This window comes from Chlorocebus sabaeus, chromosome 10 (genome assembly GCF_047675955.1).
Source record: "Chlorocebus sabaeus isolate Y175 chromosome 10, mChlSab1.0.hap1, whole genome shotgun sequence".
Lineage (NCBI taxonomy): Eukaryota > Metazoa > Chordata > Mammalia > Primates > Cercopithecidae > Chlorocebus > Chlorocebus sabaeus.
The window spans coordinates 61,688,786-61,705,750 of record NC_132913.1 but is presented as its reverse complement, the minus strand read 5'-3'; the positions used below and the strand labels follow the sequence as shown (position 1 = coordinate 61,705,750).

The 16,965-nt window shown below is 38.0% G+C and overlaps 2 protein-coding genes across 4 annotated transcripts in view; both read left to right on the top strand.

Annotated features, from left to right (window-relative positions):
* CIRSR (corepressor of RBPJ and splicing regulator) overlaps positions 1–16,965 on the top strand; it is a 501,165-nt gene that overhangs the window by 382,135 nt on the left and 102,065 nt on the right. The window lies entirely within an intron of this gene.
* The window catches only part of GPR155 (G protein-coupled receptor 155), a 52,007-nt gene that overhangs the window by 11,220 nt on the left and 23,822 nt on the right, over positions 1–16,965 (top strand). For all 3 annotated transcript variants that reach the window (XM_007965402.3, XM_007965401.3, XM_038001910.2), the window contains 8 exons: positions 2,131–2,530; positions 4,945–5,110; positions 6,428–6,583; positions 8,833–8,916; positions 9,558–9,675; positions 13,790–13,874; positions 13,970–14,060; positions 15,372–15,582. In XM_007965402.3, coding sequence (XP_007963593.3) covers positions 2,131–2,530; positions 4,945–5,110; positions 6,428–6,583; positions 8,833–8,916; positions 9,558–9,675; positions 13,790–13,874; positions 13,970–14,060; positions 15,372–15,582 — 1,311 coding nt within the window. The remainder of the gene's footprint in view (positions 1–2,130; positions 2,531–4,944; positions 5,111–6,427; positions 6,584–8,832; positions 8,917–9,557; positions 9,676–13,789; positions 13,875–13,969; positions 14,061–15,371; positions 15,583–16,965) is intronic.

Here is a 16,965-nt window from a genome sequence, read left to right as displayed (position 1 = left end):
AAATATATGCTCTATTATAAAAACTGAGTGGTAGACAGGTCTGAACATCTTTCTCTTGAGATAAAATATCTCAAGAGAATCAGAAATATAGTTATCTAAAAATAGTTATCAAAAGTGCTGCTTTTTGTTTAAAAGATGAAGTCTATGAAACCTGAAAGAAAACCACTAACTTATATAACCAGCATATCTAATTTGGAAATCAGTGGAAAGAACTTATAAAATTTTATGTAATCAAATATTTTTTAGCCACTGCTTCATTTTGGAGATATTACAGATCTTGAATTTACTTAGCTGAGAAAATCGGGATTGAATCTGTTAAAAAAATAGGTTTTAGCTTTTAAGAAAAACGTGACCTTCTAAAGGTTATATAATCTAGTTATATAACTTTAATGGGACATGTGCATGACATTAACTGAACTTACATATCCTGAGTAAGTAAACAAGTGTATTTTCCTGCCTATGTCACTTTATCTTAGTGTAAATTGAGAAACCTAATCTTTTACATGTTTTCATATGGTTGCTTGTTTCCTTGTGAGCGATTGTGGCTGTTCTTTTTTATCTTTCTCAACTTCAAATCAATTATAAATCAGCCTTTGTTTGCATTAGATTGTATAATTTCAGGACCCATTGCCCAAAATGGCTGGAGACCAGTTTGTTTACTAAAAGGCCCTAAGTTGCTCTAATGAACTCAAGATTAGGTCACCAACCCTCACGTCTACCAAGAAACTGCTAGAAGTCTGATCCCACTCACTCACCTCCCTCATGAGATAAAAAAACACATCTTACGCAGTGGTTAGGTCCTAAAGTCATCTTGTATACTCAAACTGTTGAAAATGCTCACCAAATACAGCACACATACTTCGTCTATATTGTACCCTTTTTCATAAGTATAACACAGCCAGATTTTTTTAGCCAGCATTGTTTTTCAATGAACAGCAGTTGAAATAATTTGTTTGCACTTGGAAACATGCTATGCGGGGGGCGGGGGGGTGTGGGGAATGAAGCTTTTGTTTTCCCAGGAGGGTATGGTTGAATTTGTGTTAATTAAATGTGCATTGATGTGACTGTACTGTATTTACGCCCCAAACATTGTAAGATCCACCTTTCTACTCCTTCAGTATCTCCACTGGTCTTCTTTGAAGGCATTCTTTCCTTTTCATTCCTCTCAAATGGAGATTGTTTATTTTCCCATTGCCACATAAGCAATGGAAGGTAGGACTGGCATCCTCACAGCTATTGTGGACCATTGCTGGACTATCCCTCTGCTCTGTTGTTAAAAACTACTTTGAGGTTCATGCTTTCTGGCTAGACCACACATCCTGTCTGCTGTTAACCTGCTGACCTCATTCTGGGCATTCCCCCTCATTCACCTTTATCCCAAGTTTTGTCATTATCTTGTGAACTACCATGAAATTCTCTGCCCTGTCATTTCCTTGACCTCCTCATCTCCAGTGATGTTTTCCTTTAGTCCATTTCAGCCACTAAGTCCCATAGCCACATCCTGGACCTTGTCATCTGGAAAATATTTAACTGAGTAGCTCATTACCTGTTTTACTCTGAACTCCTGCACTTCCAACTGCCCCTAATTCCTAGAGGCCTCCAAACATCACCCGTCTTCATTTCTTTTCTTACACAGCGTGGCCTCCGTCACATCCGTGCTCCTTTTTAGTTCCTTAAATAACTCCTACTCTCTCCTCAACCCTCTGTGATCTGACTTCTGTCTCTTACCACTCCAGTAAAACTGCTCTCTCCATGGATACCAATAAACACATTTTTGCTATTACTACTTAAATGTTTAGTTTGTCCCTAGATTTTTACTTTGAATTGTTTCCTCTAAAAATTCTACAATTCTGCCCATTTTTGGAGACTAATTTTAACCCTTAGATGGTTAAAAATTAGGTTTAAAAATAATGTGTAAACTTGGTTATCATTTTATAAGCTATATGATATTTATTACATTTTTCTTTTTTCAGATTTATTACTAAAATGTACTTTTCCAAAATAGGCTATTTGGGTCATTTTGAAAATTTCAGATTTATCATTGCTGTAAAGTACAGAACATGTTATATACATAACACATATCTGTATTTCTGTGGTCATCATTTAAAAATCAATATTCTTGTTTTGCAGTTGAAGCTTTATATCAAACTACATACCCAGAATATCTCCAGTACATTTATTTGGTGGCACCAATATCTCTTATGATGTTAAACCCTATAGGGTTTATCTTCTGTGAAATCCAAAAGTGGAAAGACACTCAAAATGCTTCTCAAAATAAAGTAAAAATTGTGGGACTTGGACTCCTGCGTGTATTACAGAACCCAATAGTATTTATGGTCTTCATTGGCATCGCCTTCAATTTTATTCTTGATCGAAAGGTACCTGTATATGTCGAAAATTTTCTTGATGGACTTGGAAATTCTTTTTCTGGATCAGCCCTATTTTACCTTGGTCTCACGATGGTGGGAAAAATAAAGAGACTGAAGAAGTCAGCATTTGTTGTACTAATTCTTCTCATCACAGCTAAACTGTAAGTATCACTTATTTGACTTTAGAATTGTACTTTTTGAAAGCCGTATTTAGCCAATTCGTCAGCAGTATGTCTGCAACCATTTTCCCCTTTGACTATTAATAACCCCTCCCTGTAGAATAGTCGTGAGATAAAGGAAAATGTGATGTTGGTGTATTCAGGAAAGTCATTTCCTTATTCCTTGTAGCTTATTCTTTCCATTTTACTGTCAGAGGATAAAGATGATGGGTTTCCCTTCGGCTTTTATGTAAAGTTTACTCAGTATCTCCTCATGTCCCAGTTTGACAGTATTTTGAAATAAATTTTGCAGCATTTCTGACTTTTCCCAATCCATAAAGATCCTAAAGACAAAAGCATCTTAGTAATAACCAGAACAATAATTTCTAATACAAACTTTTTTTCATGAATTTGGGAAAAGCATTTTGTAGTTCTGAGGTTGGCCAAACTTTCTAAATATAGCTTAAGTCAATATGAATGATTATTATCAGCCATATGATCCTGGCTTGCCAAATGAAAAGTGCTCACCAACTTCTTTGTTGTTGTTGTTCTTGTTGTTCTTGTTGTTTTTGTTTGAAACAGAGTCTCGCTCTGTCACCCAGGCTGGAGTGCAGTGGTGTGATCTTGGCTCACTGCAATCTCCGCCTCCCAGGTTCAAGCAGTTCTCTTCCCTCAGCCTCCCAAGTAGCTGGGATTACAGGTGCCTGCCACCACAACTGGCTGATTTTTGTATTTTTAGTAGAGATGGGATTTCACTGTGTTGGCCAGGCTGGTCTCAAACTGCTGACCTCAGGTGATCTGTCCACCTCGGCCTCCCAAAGTGCTGGGATTACAGGCATGAGCCACTGTGCCCAGCCTCAACTTCTTAGTTAATAGTTCTTCAGCTTACTTGGTCCATTAGCCATGGAGTTGTACTTGATGGTGCAGGTGACATAATTTTACTGCAAGATTATCCCAAAGTACTTGAGGTATACTTAACTATGGCATTCCCCTCATGTATAGACAGTTATATTCATGAGACCAGTGCAACATAACCTAATATTTTTATTTTCATAATAATAATGAATATAAGTACTGTAAATTATTTATGGCGATGTTATGCTCTTCAGAAACAAAGTATTAGTATTGCCAAAGTAATAAGTATAGTTTTAACAATAATGGTATTATCAACTTTGGCTTATCAGTAAAATTTAAATATTCTAATTTTAAAGATTTTCGGGGGGTCTTTGATACTTATTAGATATTTAAGTTTTTTAATTAAGAAAATACAGATAAAAGTAGTTCTTTACTCCATCCCAGAGTGCCTTGCTAGGTGCTGCCGTGAAAATGTTACCAATCTTGGTCTTGCTGATTTTAAAGGAGAGCCCCATTTGCTCAGCTACTGTGGATTTGCAGTTTCTATGGAATCCTGAAGGATTTGTTTAATAATTGGCTCTTCAACAGGTCTGCATTTCACTAGTTTTCTGCTCCATCTCAGTTGTTTTAGTTCCTTTGCTAATTTTTTTTTGTATTTACAAAGATGAAGAGCTACTTGAAGATACCTATTTTTCTACAGGATTTTAGAATCTTTTTTTTTTTTTTTTTTTCTGAGCTGGAGTCTTGCTCTGCCACCCAGGCTGGAGTACAATGGCATGATCTCAGCTCATTGCAACCTCCACCTCCCGGGTTCAAGTGATTCTCCAGCCTCAGCTTCCCGAGTAGCTGGGATTACAGACACGTACCACCATGCCCGGCTAATTTTTTGTATCTTTAGTAGAGACGGGGTTTCACCATACTAGTCAGGCTGGTCTTGAACTCCTGACCTCGTGATCCACCTGCCTTGGCCTCCCAAAGTGCTGGGACTACAGGCTTGAGCCACCACGCCTGGCAGTATTTTAGAATCTTATTAAGCAATGTTGTTATTAATGGAACCATTTCAACCCCTAATCATGATAAAGTTCAGCTTTTTTTTTTTTCAAAAAAGGAGTTTCTCTCTCTCTAGAATACTTTGAAAGAAAGAAAAGGAGTTTAGTAATTCTCTTGAAAGAAGTTTTTATGCAGATTGTCAACCTTATTTCTTTCTTTGAACATTTCAGTAAACCGATAGAGGAAGCAAGAAAGTAGCTAGAATTGCAACTTTTATGATCTTTTGGCAAAAAAAAAAAAAATTATTTGTAGAATCAAAAAAATCTTTTTTTCTCTCCTAATCCCTGATGTGTGAGGTATTTCCAGAATATTGTTACACTTCAAATGACTTGAAGTTGAATTCTTGATTCTTTCAACAAAATGTGCCCAGGTAGACATGCACAGAATGTGTGCATGCAAATAGACATACCTTCTGGGCAGGAGAACCTGATGCCAAATTCACCAGAGCAGCCTGCTACTGGGGACCACCATGCTTTCATATCAAGTAAATGATGTTTTTCTTTTTTCTTCAGTCTGGTGCTGCCACTTCTGTGCAGAGAAATGGTGGAACTCTTGGACAAAGGCGACAATGTGGTGAACCATACAAGTTTATCAAATTATGCATTTCTGTATGGCGTCTTTCCTGTAGCACCAGGAGTGGCTATCTTTGCAACACAGTTCAACATGGAAGTAGAAATTGTATGTTTGTAGTACTTTCTAAGTTTGATTGTGTGTTTAGTAGAAAAAAATTTTTAAATTCATTTTTAATTTTTTTAAATTCTTTTTTAAAAACGAAAAAATAGAGACGACGGGAGTCTCACTATGTTGCCCCAGGCTGATTTCAAACTCCTGCCTTCTGCCTCGGCCTCCCAAAGTGCTGGGATTACAGGCATGAGCCACCATGCCCAGCCCGTTTTTAATTTCTAAACATAGAAAGCAATGTCGTTTTTTATGAGGCCCTGCACTTTGGGAGGCTGAGGTGGGCAGATCACTTGAGGCCAGGAGTTCGAGACCAGCCTGGCCAACACGGTGAAACCCTGTCTCTACTAAAAATACAAAAATTAGTTGGGTGTGGTGGTAGAGGCCTGTAATCCCAGCTACTCGGGTGGCTGAGGCACAAGATTTGTTTGAACCTAGGAGGCAGAGGTTGCAGTGAGCTAAGATTGTACTGCACTCCAGCCTGGGTGATAGAGCAAGCAGCACTATTTTTTATGAGAATTTGGTGTCTATAAGCTATCTCATTATAAGGAAATAGGCATCATATAACATAATGTAACAACAGTCATTTAATCTGAGGTCTTTAGTCAGCCATGACTTTTTTTATTAGTTTTTTTTAGTTTTAACTATTTTATTTCTGTACTTATACAGAAACCTAAAAATTATTTACAGAAGGGTAACTTTGACATTTTGAAGAAAAAAATGCCTATTTTATTCATTGATAATTTCAAGCACCAGATGCAAAATACCACATAATCAACTGCAGCAGATAGATAAAATCGACACCAAATTATTAACAGTGTCTAAATATATTGTACCTGGTATCTACAGCATCAGAGTAAATGATTTTTAAATATAATACGAAGGAACTAAGTTGTTTAATGGAGGTCAATTCTGTTATTTAATCTGTAAAATACATATTTGCATGGTAATTTTCTTTTTCTGAATTCCTTTTTTTTGCTGTATAATTTGTGAAATAGGTTTATTTATGTCATTGCTATGTTTTACTTCCTAGAACCTAGAGGATAACTAACCATCAACAGTGGAATTTCTAGTATTTATTATGCATGAATATAAATTAAGCATAGATTAGAAGAGGAACCAAGGTAACTTAATTGTATTTTCTATTAAGGATTCTCAGAAAGGGGAAGTATGGTATTGGATAACATGCTGGATTTTATAATGTCTTTACTGTGTCTCATTTTTATTGTAGAATGTTTTAGTGTGCCATGGTTATTTGAAGTTTAAAATATTGTTTAATTGAGATTGTAACTCCTCCATTTAATTTCATTTTTGCAGATAACTTCAGGGATGGTGATAAGCACGTTTGTGTCTGCTCCCATCATGTACGTTTCTGCCTGGTTACTGACCTTTCCCACTATGGACCCTAAGCCGTTGGCGTATGCCATCCAGAATGTTAGTTTTGATATAAGTATTGTCAGCCTGATCTCCTTGGTAAGCACCTGCATGCCAAAATGAATGGAAACCACAGAGTGAGTTTTGAGAATAGATTGTTGATAGAAAGGGATTTAAAAATCTAGTTTCTTATGAAATAAAGAAAGCTAAAGCCTGCCCATAAAATATAATATCATCTTTCTGATTAACTAAATTTTGTCTTTCCTTTTGAGAGTTAGAGTTCTACAGCAGACAAGACATGAGATTTAGTCAGACCTGGATTTTATTCCTGGCCCTCTCACAAACTAGCTGTATGTCCCTGTGGAGTTACCTTACCGTCTCTAAACTTCTGTTTTCCAGCGTAAAATAATGACAATAATTTCACATATTTCCACAGGATTTTTAAGGGACTAAATGAGATAATATATGTAAAAAGCATTCTGCAAATGATGAATCACTATAGAATTCCTAGCTGTTCTGGAATCATGGGGTCAGAAGGTATCTTTGAGTTCAAGTCCAACCGCCTATTTAATGTTAATGAAACTTTTGGTTACTTCTCAAACGAATATGTCTAACTAAAATTAAATAATTAAGTATATAACAGCTAGAGTATCTTACAGATCAAATGGCCTATTGAATTCATGTTAGTAAAACTACAGATATTCTGGCTGGAAAAAAAAAAGACAATGTGTACAGTTAAAGGAAAGGAGGTGGGGGATGAATATGTATATTGGTAACAAATAAATGTGTGATTAATTTTAAAGAAATTCCACCTCTGTCACATATTCTTAAAATCTGCTACACCCATTCATAACAGGGCAGTTTGGGGAAAGAGGCCATACACATTTCAGTTGGCAATAAGGAAAGAAGAAAATCAGTCAGGATACTTACCTGACCACTATGTAGGTAGAATGGAAGCCCAGTCCTTTAAAATATGAGGAATGTGATCTGGCACTGTGGCTCACGCCTGTAATCCCAGCACTGTGGGAGGCAGAGGCAGGCAGATCACTTGAGGCGAGGAGTTCAAGACCAGCCTGGCCAACATGGAGAATCCCCATCTCTACTAAAAATATAAAATTAGTTAGGCGTGTTGGTGTGCATCTGTAATCCCAGCTACCTGGGTGGCTGAGGCACAAGAGTCACTTGAGTCTGGGAGGCAGAGGTTTCAGTGAGCCGAGATCGCACCACTGAACTTCAGTGAGACTCTGTCTCACACACACAAAAAGAATAAAAAATGAGGAATGTAAGATGATTAATCTTAAAGGTGGGTGGTATGTGTTGTTTGAAGTAAAACAGCCTGCCATTGAGATATCCCATGAGACAGTATGGTGGAGATGGGAAAGGAAGAAAACTGAGAATAGTGCATTATTATAACTATCTCCCACTAAAGCTTGAATAGTTGTCTGTGACCCTGTGTCCCACCCCAGACACGGAAGGTAGGCATAGTTAGAACATGGCCCTGGTCAAGGGATTAGTTCTTTTTTGTTGAGACAGAGTCTCCCTCTGTTGCCCAGGCTGGAGTGCAGTGACATGATCTTGGCTTGGCTCACTGCAACTTCTGCCTCCTGGGTCCAAGCGGTTCTCCTTCCTTAGTCTCCCAAGCAGCTGGGATTACAGGCATGCACTGCCACACCCAGTAGAGGTGGGGTTTCGCTATGTTGGTCAGGCTGGTCTCGAACTCCTAACCTCAAGTGATCTCCCTGTCTGAGCCTCCCAAAGTGCTGGGATTACAGGTGTGAACCACTGCACCTGGCCAAGGCATTAGTTTTTTGTTTTGTTTTGTTTTTTGAGATGGAGTCTTGCTCTGTCACCCAGGCTAGACTGCGATCTTGGCTCACTGCAACCTCCGCCTCCCAGGTTCAAGCAATTCTTCTGCCTTAACCTCCCAAATAGCTGGGATTACAGGCACCCGCCACCACACCTGGCTAATTTTTGTATTTTTAGTAGAGACAGGGTTTCACCATGTTGGCCAGGCTGGTCTCAAACTCCTGATCTCAGGTGATCCACTTGCCTTGGCCTCCCGAAGTTCTAAGATTACAGGCATGAGCCACAATGCCTGGCCGCATTAGTTCTTAAAGACCCTGTAATTTTTGGAGAGTTAATTTATTATGGGATCTCTCCATGCTTGTTATTTTACATTGGTTATAATAATTTACCTTTTTGGAACTAGACAGATTAAATAAAATATTGGAAATTCTTTCTGAACCAGGACAAAGAAGGTTATTTAAAGAGGCTAATCATTGTGTTATTTAATAAGTAACTGTAAAGATTAAGAAACATGAATAACTTTTGAACCTTTTGTCTTCAAGGTCTGGTCTCTGGCTATTCTTCTTTTGAGTAAGAAGTATAAACAGCTTCCTCATATGCTTACAACTAATTTACTCATTGCTCAGGTTAGTAAAACTACTGGTATTTAGAACTATGTTTTTCTAATGGATTATTCTACTCTAGAGGAGAAAATAACTTTGCTAGGTTTTTGCAGTTATGAAGTCAGAAGTATTACCAAATGCAGTCAATTACAGTTTGATTACAATTAATAGATGCCTAACATATTTAATATTGCAAAATGTCTTAAACTATCTAAAGTTGAGGCTAATAATGGCGTTTGATGATAACTTTGCATTTTTTAATAGAAACAATTTAATCATTAATAATTGAACTTTCACAATCTTATTTTTCTAATTAATCTTTGCATGTCTCAAATTATAATAGAAAGAACTTTAGCAATTTTAATATAAGCCATTACTAAATACAGGTATAAGATTAACATTTAGAGTGTAGTCATCTGTTTCAATTGAATATGTATATTGTCAAAGGCTCTGGTATAAACTGGATTTTTAACATAAAGTTTGAAATTTTTGTATAAGTCATGTGTAAGACTTGAAAATTATTCACAAAAAATTTTAAATGAATAATTATATTTCCTGTGAATGAAAGATGAATATGACTGGCTTAATTGGAATTTTCTGTTGCAGTATTGAATTATATGGTTTTCTTAGCTATTTACAAAGTCTTTTAATCATTTTCTCCTTAGTCTATTGTCTGTGCTGGAATGATGATATGGAATTTTGTTAAAGAAAAAAATTTTGTTGGACAAATTTTGGTGTTTGTTCTATTGTACAGCTCCCTCTATAGCACCTACCTGTGGACAGGTGAGTTGGATTATGAATGAAAATTGAGGTCTGTTCCCCACCCCACCCCACCCCATTCCTAATAACCTGAGCTTCTAGTGATCTATTTGAAGTCTGGTTGTACAGGATCAAGGCATGCCCTGAGGCAGATCAGCCCACCCACAGAGGCCATCGGCAAAGCTGAGTTCTGTTTCCTAATGTAGTCTAGTCCTGCCTGGGCTTAGGGCCTTGTCCAGTCACATGGTCCTTTTCCCCAGGGCCTGTAGCTCTAGGCTGCTGTCAGTGCTGCTCCCTTTTGGAGACAAGAGGGAAGATACTGGAGGCAGATGGAGAAAGGAGGGAATGGACAAGATGCATGAGGTGTGTTCCAGAGCTCACTATCGAGTCCTGCTGAACAGGGAAATTCTGGCTCTGCCTCACGCAAATTGCTTAACTTTTGAAGCCTCAGTTTCCTCATCTGTAAAACTAGGTTACAGCACCTTACAGAGTTATTTTGAGGACAAAAATGAGATGTGAGTATTTATGTCTGGTACATGGTAGGCACTAAACAAATGGAACTATGTTAGTTATTAAATAGCAGGATTAGAGGTAATAAGAGAACAAAAAAACTAGGGGAATAAAAGGGCATGGAAATAGAAAAGGACCCAGTGAGAAAGACTGTTTCTCATTTCAACTGGCTCCAAAAAGGATATTCAAAATGTTGTAGCACATTGCTATTTTGAAGTATAATATTTATATGGATGCATACATTCTGGTACGTTTGTGAAAAATTCTGTGTGGCTCTTTTGTATTCATCCTACAAATTTGAACCTGTAAAATGGCACATAAAAGGAAATAGTAGAATGGTAGGAGGCAGGTGTCAGGAAGTGACTGCAAAGGATGGACCTTTGATTTCATGCCTTCAGGATCAAAAGCAGGTCCCATCTCAGTCAACAGCCTTTTGAAGTGAAGCAACAATGTGGTGAGGAATCACGGAATGAAAAATTCAGCACAAACAGAAGATAGTTTGTGTTTCTTAAAGGCAAGTACATCTTGCATAGCATGGGTTTTTATGCAATGTCAAATTAAAAGAGCCTAAGAGTTTATATTTCAAAATATCGATGGACCAACTTGATCTCTAATAACTAGGTTTATTCAGGTTAACTTTATAATCAGAATAAGAGAGCAGCAACTAGATCAATCAATTAAAATGTCTTAAGTATCCCTGAAACCCTCTTCAAGCATGCATGCCAAAGTCTATTCAAAGAAGTTGTTCTGAATTCCCAAAACCCAATAAAGGTGCCCTTTAACCATCAGATTATTATGCTATGACAGAATTTTAGACCTGAAAATGTCATTTTAAGTCATCCCATTCGATCATTTTTAGTTTTACTCTTTTTCATACCATCCTCACAATTTTTGCCATATCTGCATACTACTTGTTCTTTTTTCCTGAAAATTGATTTACTTTTTTAAAAACCTTTAATCAGTTGAGCCTTATATCAATAAAATCCCAGGTTTCATTGTTAATTATTTTTTTCAAATACACTTTAAAATAAACGCTTAACCAGTCAAAACATTTTCACCTTTGTGACACCTATAATCTCTACACCTTAGGAAACACTGGCCTAATTTAAATCCTTCATTTCGCAAACTGAGAAACAGGCCCAAAAAATTAGACTGATTTAGGCAGGAGCTGTCACAGCTTCTTCAGTGAGAGATCCAGGGCTAGCTGGATTCTGCCTGTTTGTATATAGTTCTTTTCACAAGGCAGGAGTGATGCACATCAGAATTTTAAAGACTGCTTTTGCTACTGTAACACAGATGGTACCCTTTTGTGATTGGTTACTTGTTTCCCTGGTGCTGCAACTATACAGTGTACAAATGGATTGAGGGAGGAACAGTGGTAAAGAAAACCAATTCTCAAGGACCTTGATGTCAATTTATATTAAATCTAGCACAGTGTTATTTTATCTGTACAATCTTAAATCTAGGTATGTATTCTTTATATACAGCTAATATGCAATTCTAAAACCAAAGCAAATTCACAGATTCTATTCAAGCAAAACTACAAACCCAGTAATTCTAATTAGCAACATTAATTAACATGACAAAGGATCTTGTTTTGCTAATGTAAATCATAGCTTGAAACATAAAATGGAACTCACTGCTATAGCTTTTTTGCCTTGCCTTTACTTCCATATGTGGGGTTTTGACCTTGTTATCTCACTGATATTCTTTCTTCAAACTACCACTTCATTTGGACTGTGTGTTGTAATATCATTTGGCCTTCACTTGACTCAAACTTAATATAAAATCCATTGTAAGCTCTGGCCAGGCACAGTGGCTCATGCCTGTAATCCCAACACTTTGGGAGATCCGGGCAGGAGGATTGCTTGAGGTCAGGAGTTCGAGACTAGCCTGGGCAACATAGTAAGACTCTCTCTCTGTAAAAAATGTGAAAATTAGCTGGGCATGCTGGTACATGCCTGTAGTCCCAGCTACTCAGGAGGCTGAGGCAGGAGGATCCCTTGAGCCCAGAATTTTGAGCTATGATTGTGCCACTGCACCCCAACCTGGGCAACAGAGTGAGACCCCCATCTCTAAAATAAAATAAAAATAAACCCAATGTAAATTCTGAAATCATGAGACTACGTGTTGGTTACAAGGTGGATACACAGCTGACTACCATTGAAAAAAAAAAGAAAGACTTAAAATTTCTCATAGAAATTCCCAGATCCTGAAGAATATGTCTTAGGCACCCTAGGGGTCCACAAATCTGAGTTTGAGAAACTGATTCAAGAAACAAATAATTTAGCTTGTGTCAAAAGGCTAGGTTTCTAGTCCCACTCTGCCCTCTGCTGGCTGTATGACTTGGGCAAACCCTCATTTCCACATCTATAAAATGAAGGTGCTAATTTAAAATAGAGGTCCCTTTCAACTTTAAAGTTCTAAGATCCTATAACTATGTAGAATTTATCAGATAGAATGTTACTTGTATACATAATTACGTATAAGTTGTAAGGAAAGTTCAAGAACTTCAAAACATTTGTGTTTGTATTAAATTCAGAGTGTGTTTGTATTAAGCACTATCATTACACTTAGGACGTTTTCTAAAAACATAACCTGGGTAAGAGTTGCCCATACTTCTTAGCACCAGAAGAGGGGGGTGTTTTTAGTTTTAGAATTGTTCTGTATTCAGTTAGAAAATGTTTTTCAGCTGGACCCAGTGGCTCATACCTATAATTCCAGAACTTTGGGAGGCCAAGGCAGGTGGATCACTTGAGGCCAGGAGTTCAACACCAGCAAGGGCAACATGGTGAAGCCCATCTCTACTAAAAATACAAAATTAGCCTGACGTGGTGGTGCACATCTGTAATCCTAACTACTCGTTTGGCTAAGGCATGACAATTGCTTGAACCCAGGAGGCAGAGGTTGCTGTGAACCAAGATCATGCCACTGAACTCCAGCCTGGGCAACAGAGTAAGACTCTGTCTAAAGAAAAAAAAATGTTTTTCAATTATACTTAAATTCCAAACACATGAGTCAAAACAATAAAATGATTAGGGCTTTTGAAAAGAAATACTTCTCCACACACAATGACTCATGCCTGTAATCTCAGCACTTTGGGAGGCAGAGGTGGGAGGATCCACTGAGCTCAGGAGTTCAAGACCAGCTAGGGCAACATACTGTGACTCTGTCTCTACAAAAAAAAATATTTAGCCAGGCATGGTGGCGTGTGGCTGTGGTCCCAGCTACTCAGGAGGCTGAGGTGGAAGGATCACTTGAACCCTGGAGGTCAAGGCTGCAGGGAGTTGTGATCACACCTCTGCACTCCAGCCTGGTCAACAGAGCGAGACCCTATTCAAAAGAACAAACAAACAAACAAACAAAACCAGAGAGAAAATAAAACAAATCCTCACAGATAAAAAGAATTGAGTAAAGAAACAATATATGAGGGAAACAATGAATGATTTTGAATTAAAACTTGCTTCAAAATATTGAGAATAGCACTTATTTAGAAGGAATAAATTCTAAAGCAAAAATCACAGACTACTATGAAATGAGCTTGGTTTAAAAAAGTATAAAGGAAATAAAGTTTCATGCAGTCTGATCAATGTTGAGTAACTGTCTCTTTCAATCTTCTTATTCTTAGGCCTTCTAGCAATTTCTTTGTTTCTTTTGAAAAAGCGAGAGAGGGTACAAATTCCTGTTGGAATCATCATAATATCTGGCTGGGGGTAAGTTGGTAGTTCTCTGTTTGCTTACACCTTTCCATATACACAGTTACTATTCATCCTTTCTTTTTCTCTCCCAATAACCCTTGTGATTGCAGAATTCCTGCTCTCCTTGTTGGTGTTCTTTTGATAACTGGAAAACACAATGGAGATAGCATTGACTCAGCCTTCTTTTATGGAAAAGAACAGGTGGGAAGAGTTTATTGGCAGTTCTGTTCTTGTGAATGTCTCCTTTTAGCTTGTTAATGTGCCTTGCTAGACTTACAGTAAAATTAACTTTGAAAATCTATTTCAATTTATTGCATATCAGATTGGTGATTCTATATCACTTTGTCTCACCTAGAACATTACCATTTTACATGTCTAAGTCCATTTTTAGCTGAAGATTTCTAACTGCTTAAAACTCATTGAATGTTCTCAATCACACTTAGGAATTGTGTTTCCTCTGCTGGAGAAAAGAGTGATTAATTTAAAACCATTTAATAAGTTAGCAGTAATAATAAAGGTCAAATTCTTGACTGTTAATCCTATATAAATTTCAGGACAGAACGTATCTAGGAAAGGTATGCTTGAAAAGCTATAGAGTAGGTGGCTTGTGGGACCCGCAGAATTCTTTAGGGGTAGAGTCCAAAGGTGTGTGTTTTTAAAAAACCTCTCCACATAATTTTGATTTCTTACTCTTTTTGTCTGTTTTGCAATTTTGGATTTTATTGCATTTTTGTGAGAATAAACAAGATTATGCATATAAAAGATTTAGACTAGTCTTGGCATCTGATTAGTGCTCAGGAAATATTAGCTATAATTCTTTTTAATATAATTACCATAAAAACATCATAGTGACTGAAGTATGCATGAACTATACATGAAAGTGAGCAGAAACTTAGAAGTAAAGAAAACATCTGAGAGAAATCATTTAGATACCTTGTAAAGGAAACCAGTGGCTGTGTTGGTAACCAATTGCTATATAATGAAAGAAGCATCTAAAAACCTGGTGTGATTACAAGCAAACCCTAATTTCTCTCCAACTAACTTATATTCCTTACATATACTTACCTTTTTAAAAGAGCCACTGTTCTAGAGTATTTAAAACTGTGGAGATACATTGTCCATCAAAAATGTGCCCTAAGATGGCCAGGCGCGGTGGCTCACGCCTGTAATCCCAGCACTTTGGGAGGCCGAGGTGGGTGGATCATGAGGTCAGGAGATTGAGACCATCCTGGCTAACGTGGTGAGACCCCATCTCTACTAAAAATACAAAAAATTAGCCTGGCGTGGTGGCGGGTGCCTGTAGTCCCAGCTACTCGGGAGGCTGAGGCAGGAGAATGGCCTGAACCTGGGAGGAAGAGGTTGCAGTGAGCTGAGATCACGCCACTGCACTCCAGCCTGGGCAACAGAGCAAGACTCCATCTCAAAAAAAAAAAAAAAAACAAAACATGTGCCCTAAGATGATCAAGATGAAGTTGTGAAAAGTGGCCTTGTACCTTTTCTTCATGTCGGCAGATGATCACCACAGCGGTCACCCTGTTCTGCAGCATCCTGATAGCTGGCATATCACTCATGTGCATGAACCGGACTACCCAAGCAGGAAGCTATGAAGGTTTTGATCAGTCTCAGAGCCACAAAGCGGTGGAGCCTGGAAATACTGCTTTTGAGGAGAGTCCAGCACGAATAAATGAACCAGAACTTTTTACAAGCTCTATTCCAGAAACAAGTATGATCTTTTTAATTTTATTTTTATTTATTTGAGATAGAGTCTTGCTCTATCATCCAGGCTGGAGTGCAGCGGCATGATCTCAGCTCACTGCAACCACTGCCTGCTGTGTTTAAGCCATTCTGCCACTTGAGCCTCCAGAGTAGCTAGGACTATAGGTGCCTGCCACCGTGCCCGGCTAATTTTTGTATTTTTAGTAGAAATGGGGTTTGCCATGTGGCCCAGGCTGGTCTTGAACTCCTGAGCTCAGGTGATTCACCCACCTCTGCCTCCCACAGTGCTGGGATTACAGGCGTGAGCCAGCCTGATCTTTAAACATAAAGAAACTGCTACATGCCTTTGTAGCATGTATCCTGAATGTTTTGTTTTAGGGAAACTTCCTTGAGCTATTTTGAATATCATGAGTACTTGTCAAATGAAGAATTTGAATCACAGCAAACTCACTTGTAAAATTATTCATTAGATTTTTGTTTATAAGTCCTATTGTGAGTATACACTTTTGTTAAATTCTAAAACTTCCTTGGACCTGAGAATATAGAAAAAAGTAACAACTGAAGGAAAGCCCTAACTAGGAAACTAAGCACATACATAAGTTAATTTAACAATATTGTATCAGGCAAGCACCATCAATAAAATGAACTAAAGGAGGCCTGTTTGAATCCAGATTAATGATGTAAGTCAGGTTTGGACAAACTATAGTCCATAGGCCAAATCTGGCCCACCACCTGTTTTTGTATGGTCCACCAGCTAAAAATGTTTTGTTTGTTTGTTTGTTTGTTTATTTATTGCCACAGATCTCACTCTGTTACCCAGGGTAGAGTGCAGTGGTGCAATCTTGGCACCCTGTAACTTCCACCTCCCGGGTTCAAGCAATTCACATGTCTCAGCCTCCCCAGTAGCTGGGACTACAGTCGCACGCCACCACGCCTGGCTAATTTTTGTATTTTTAGTAGACACGGGGTTTCACCATATTGGTCAGGCTGGTCTCAAACTCCTGACCTCGGGTGATCCACCCGCCTCGGCCTCCCGGTGTGCTGGGATTATAGGTGTGACCCACTGCACCCAGCCTAAAATGTTTTTTACATTTTTAAAGGGTTGAAGAAAAATTAAATATTTTGTGACCCTTAAAAACTACATGAAATTTAAATTTCATGTCCATAATTTTATTGAAACATAGCCATGCTCATTCATTTATATGTCATCTATGGCTACTTTCATGCTATAATGGCAGAGTTGAATCTTTGGGGCCTATACTAGGGCAGTAGGTATTAGATAAACAGGTGAGGCCAAACTCAGGCAAAGTTGTATTGACAGGGTTTGGTAACTGATTAGAAGCTGAGTGAGAGCTAAGAGAGAAATGGAGAATAACTTCCAGAAATCTGG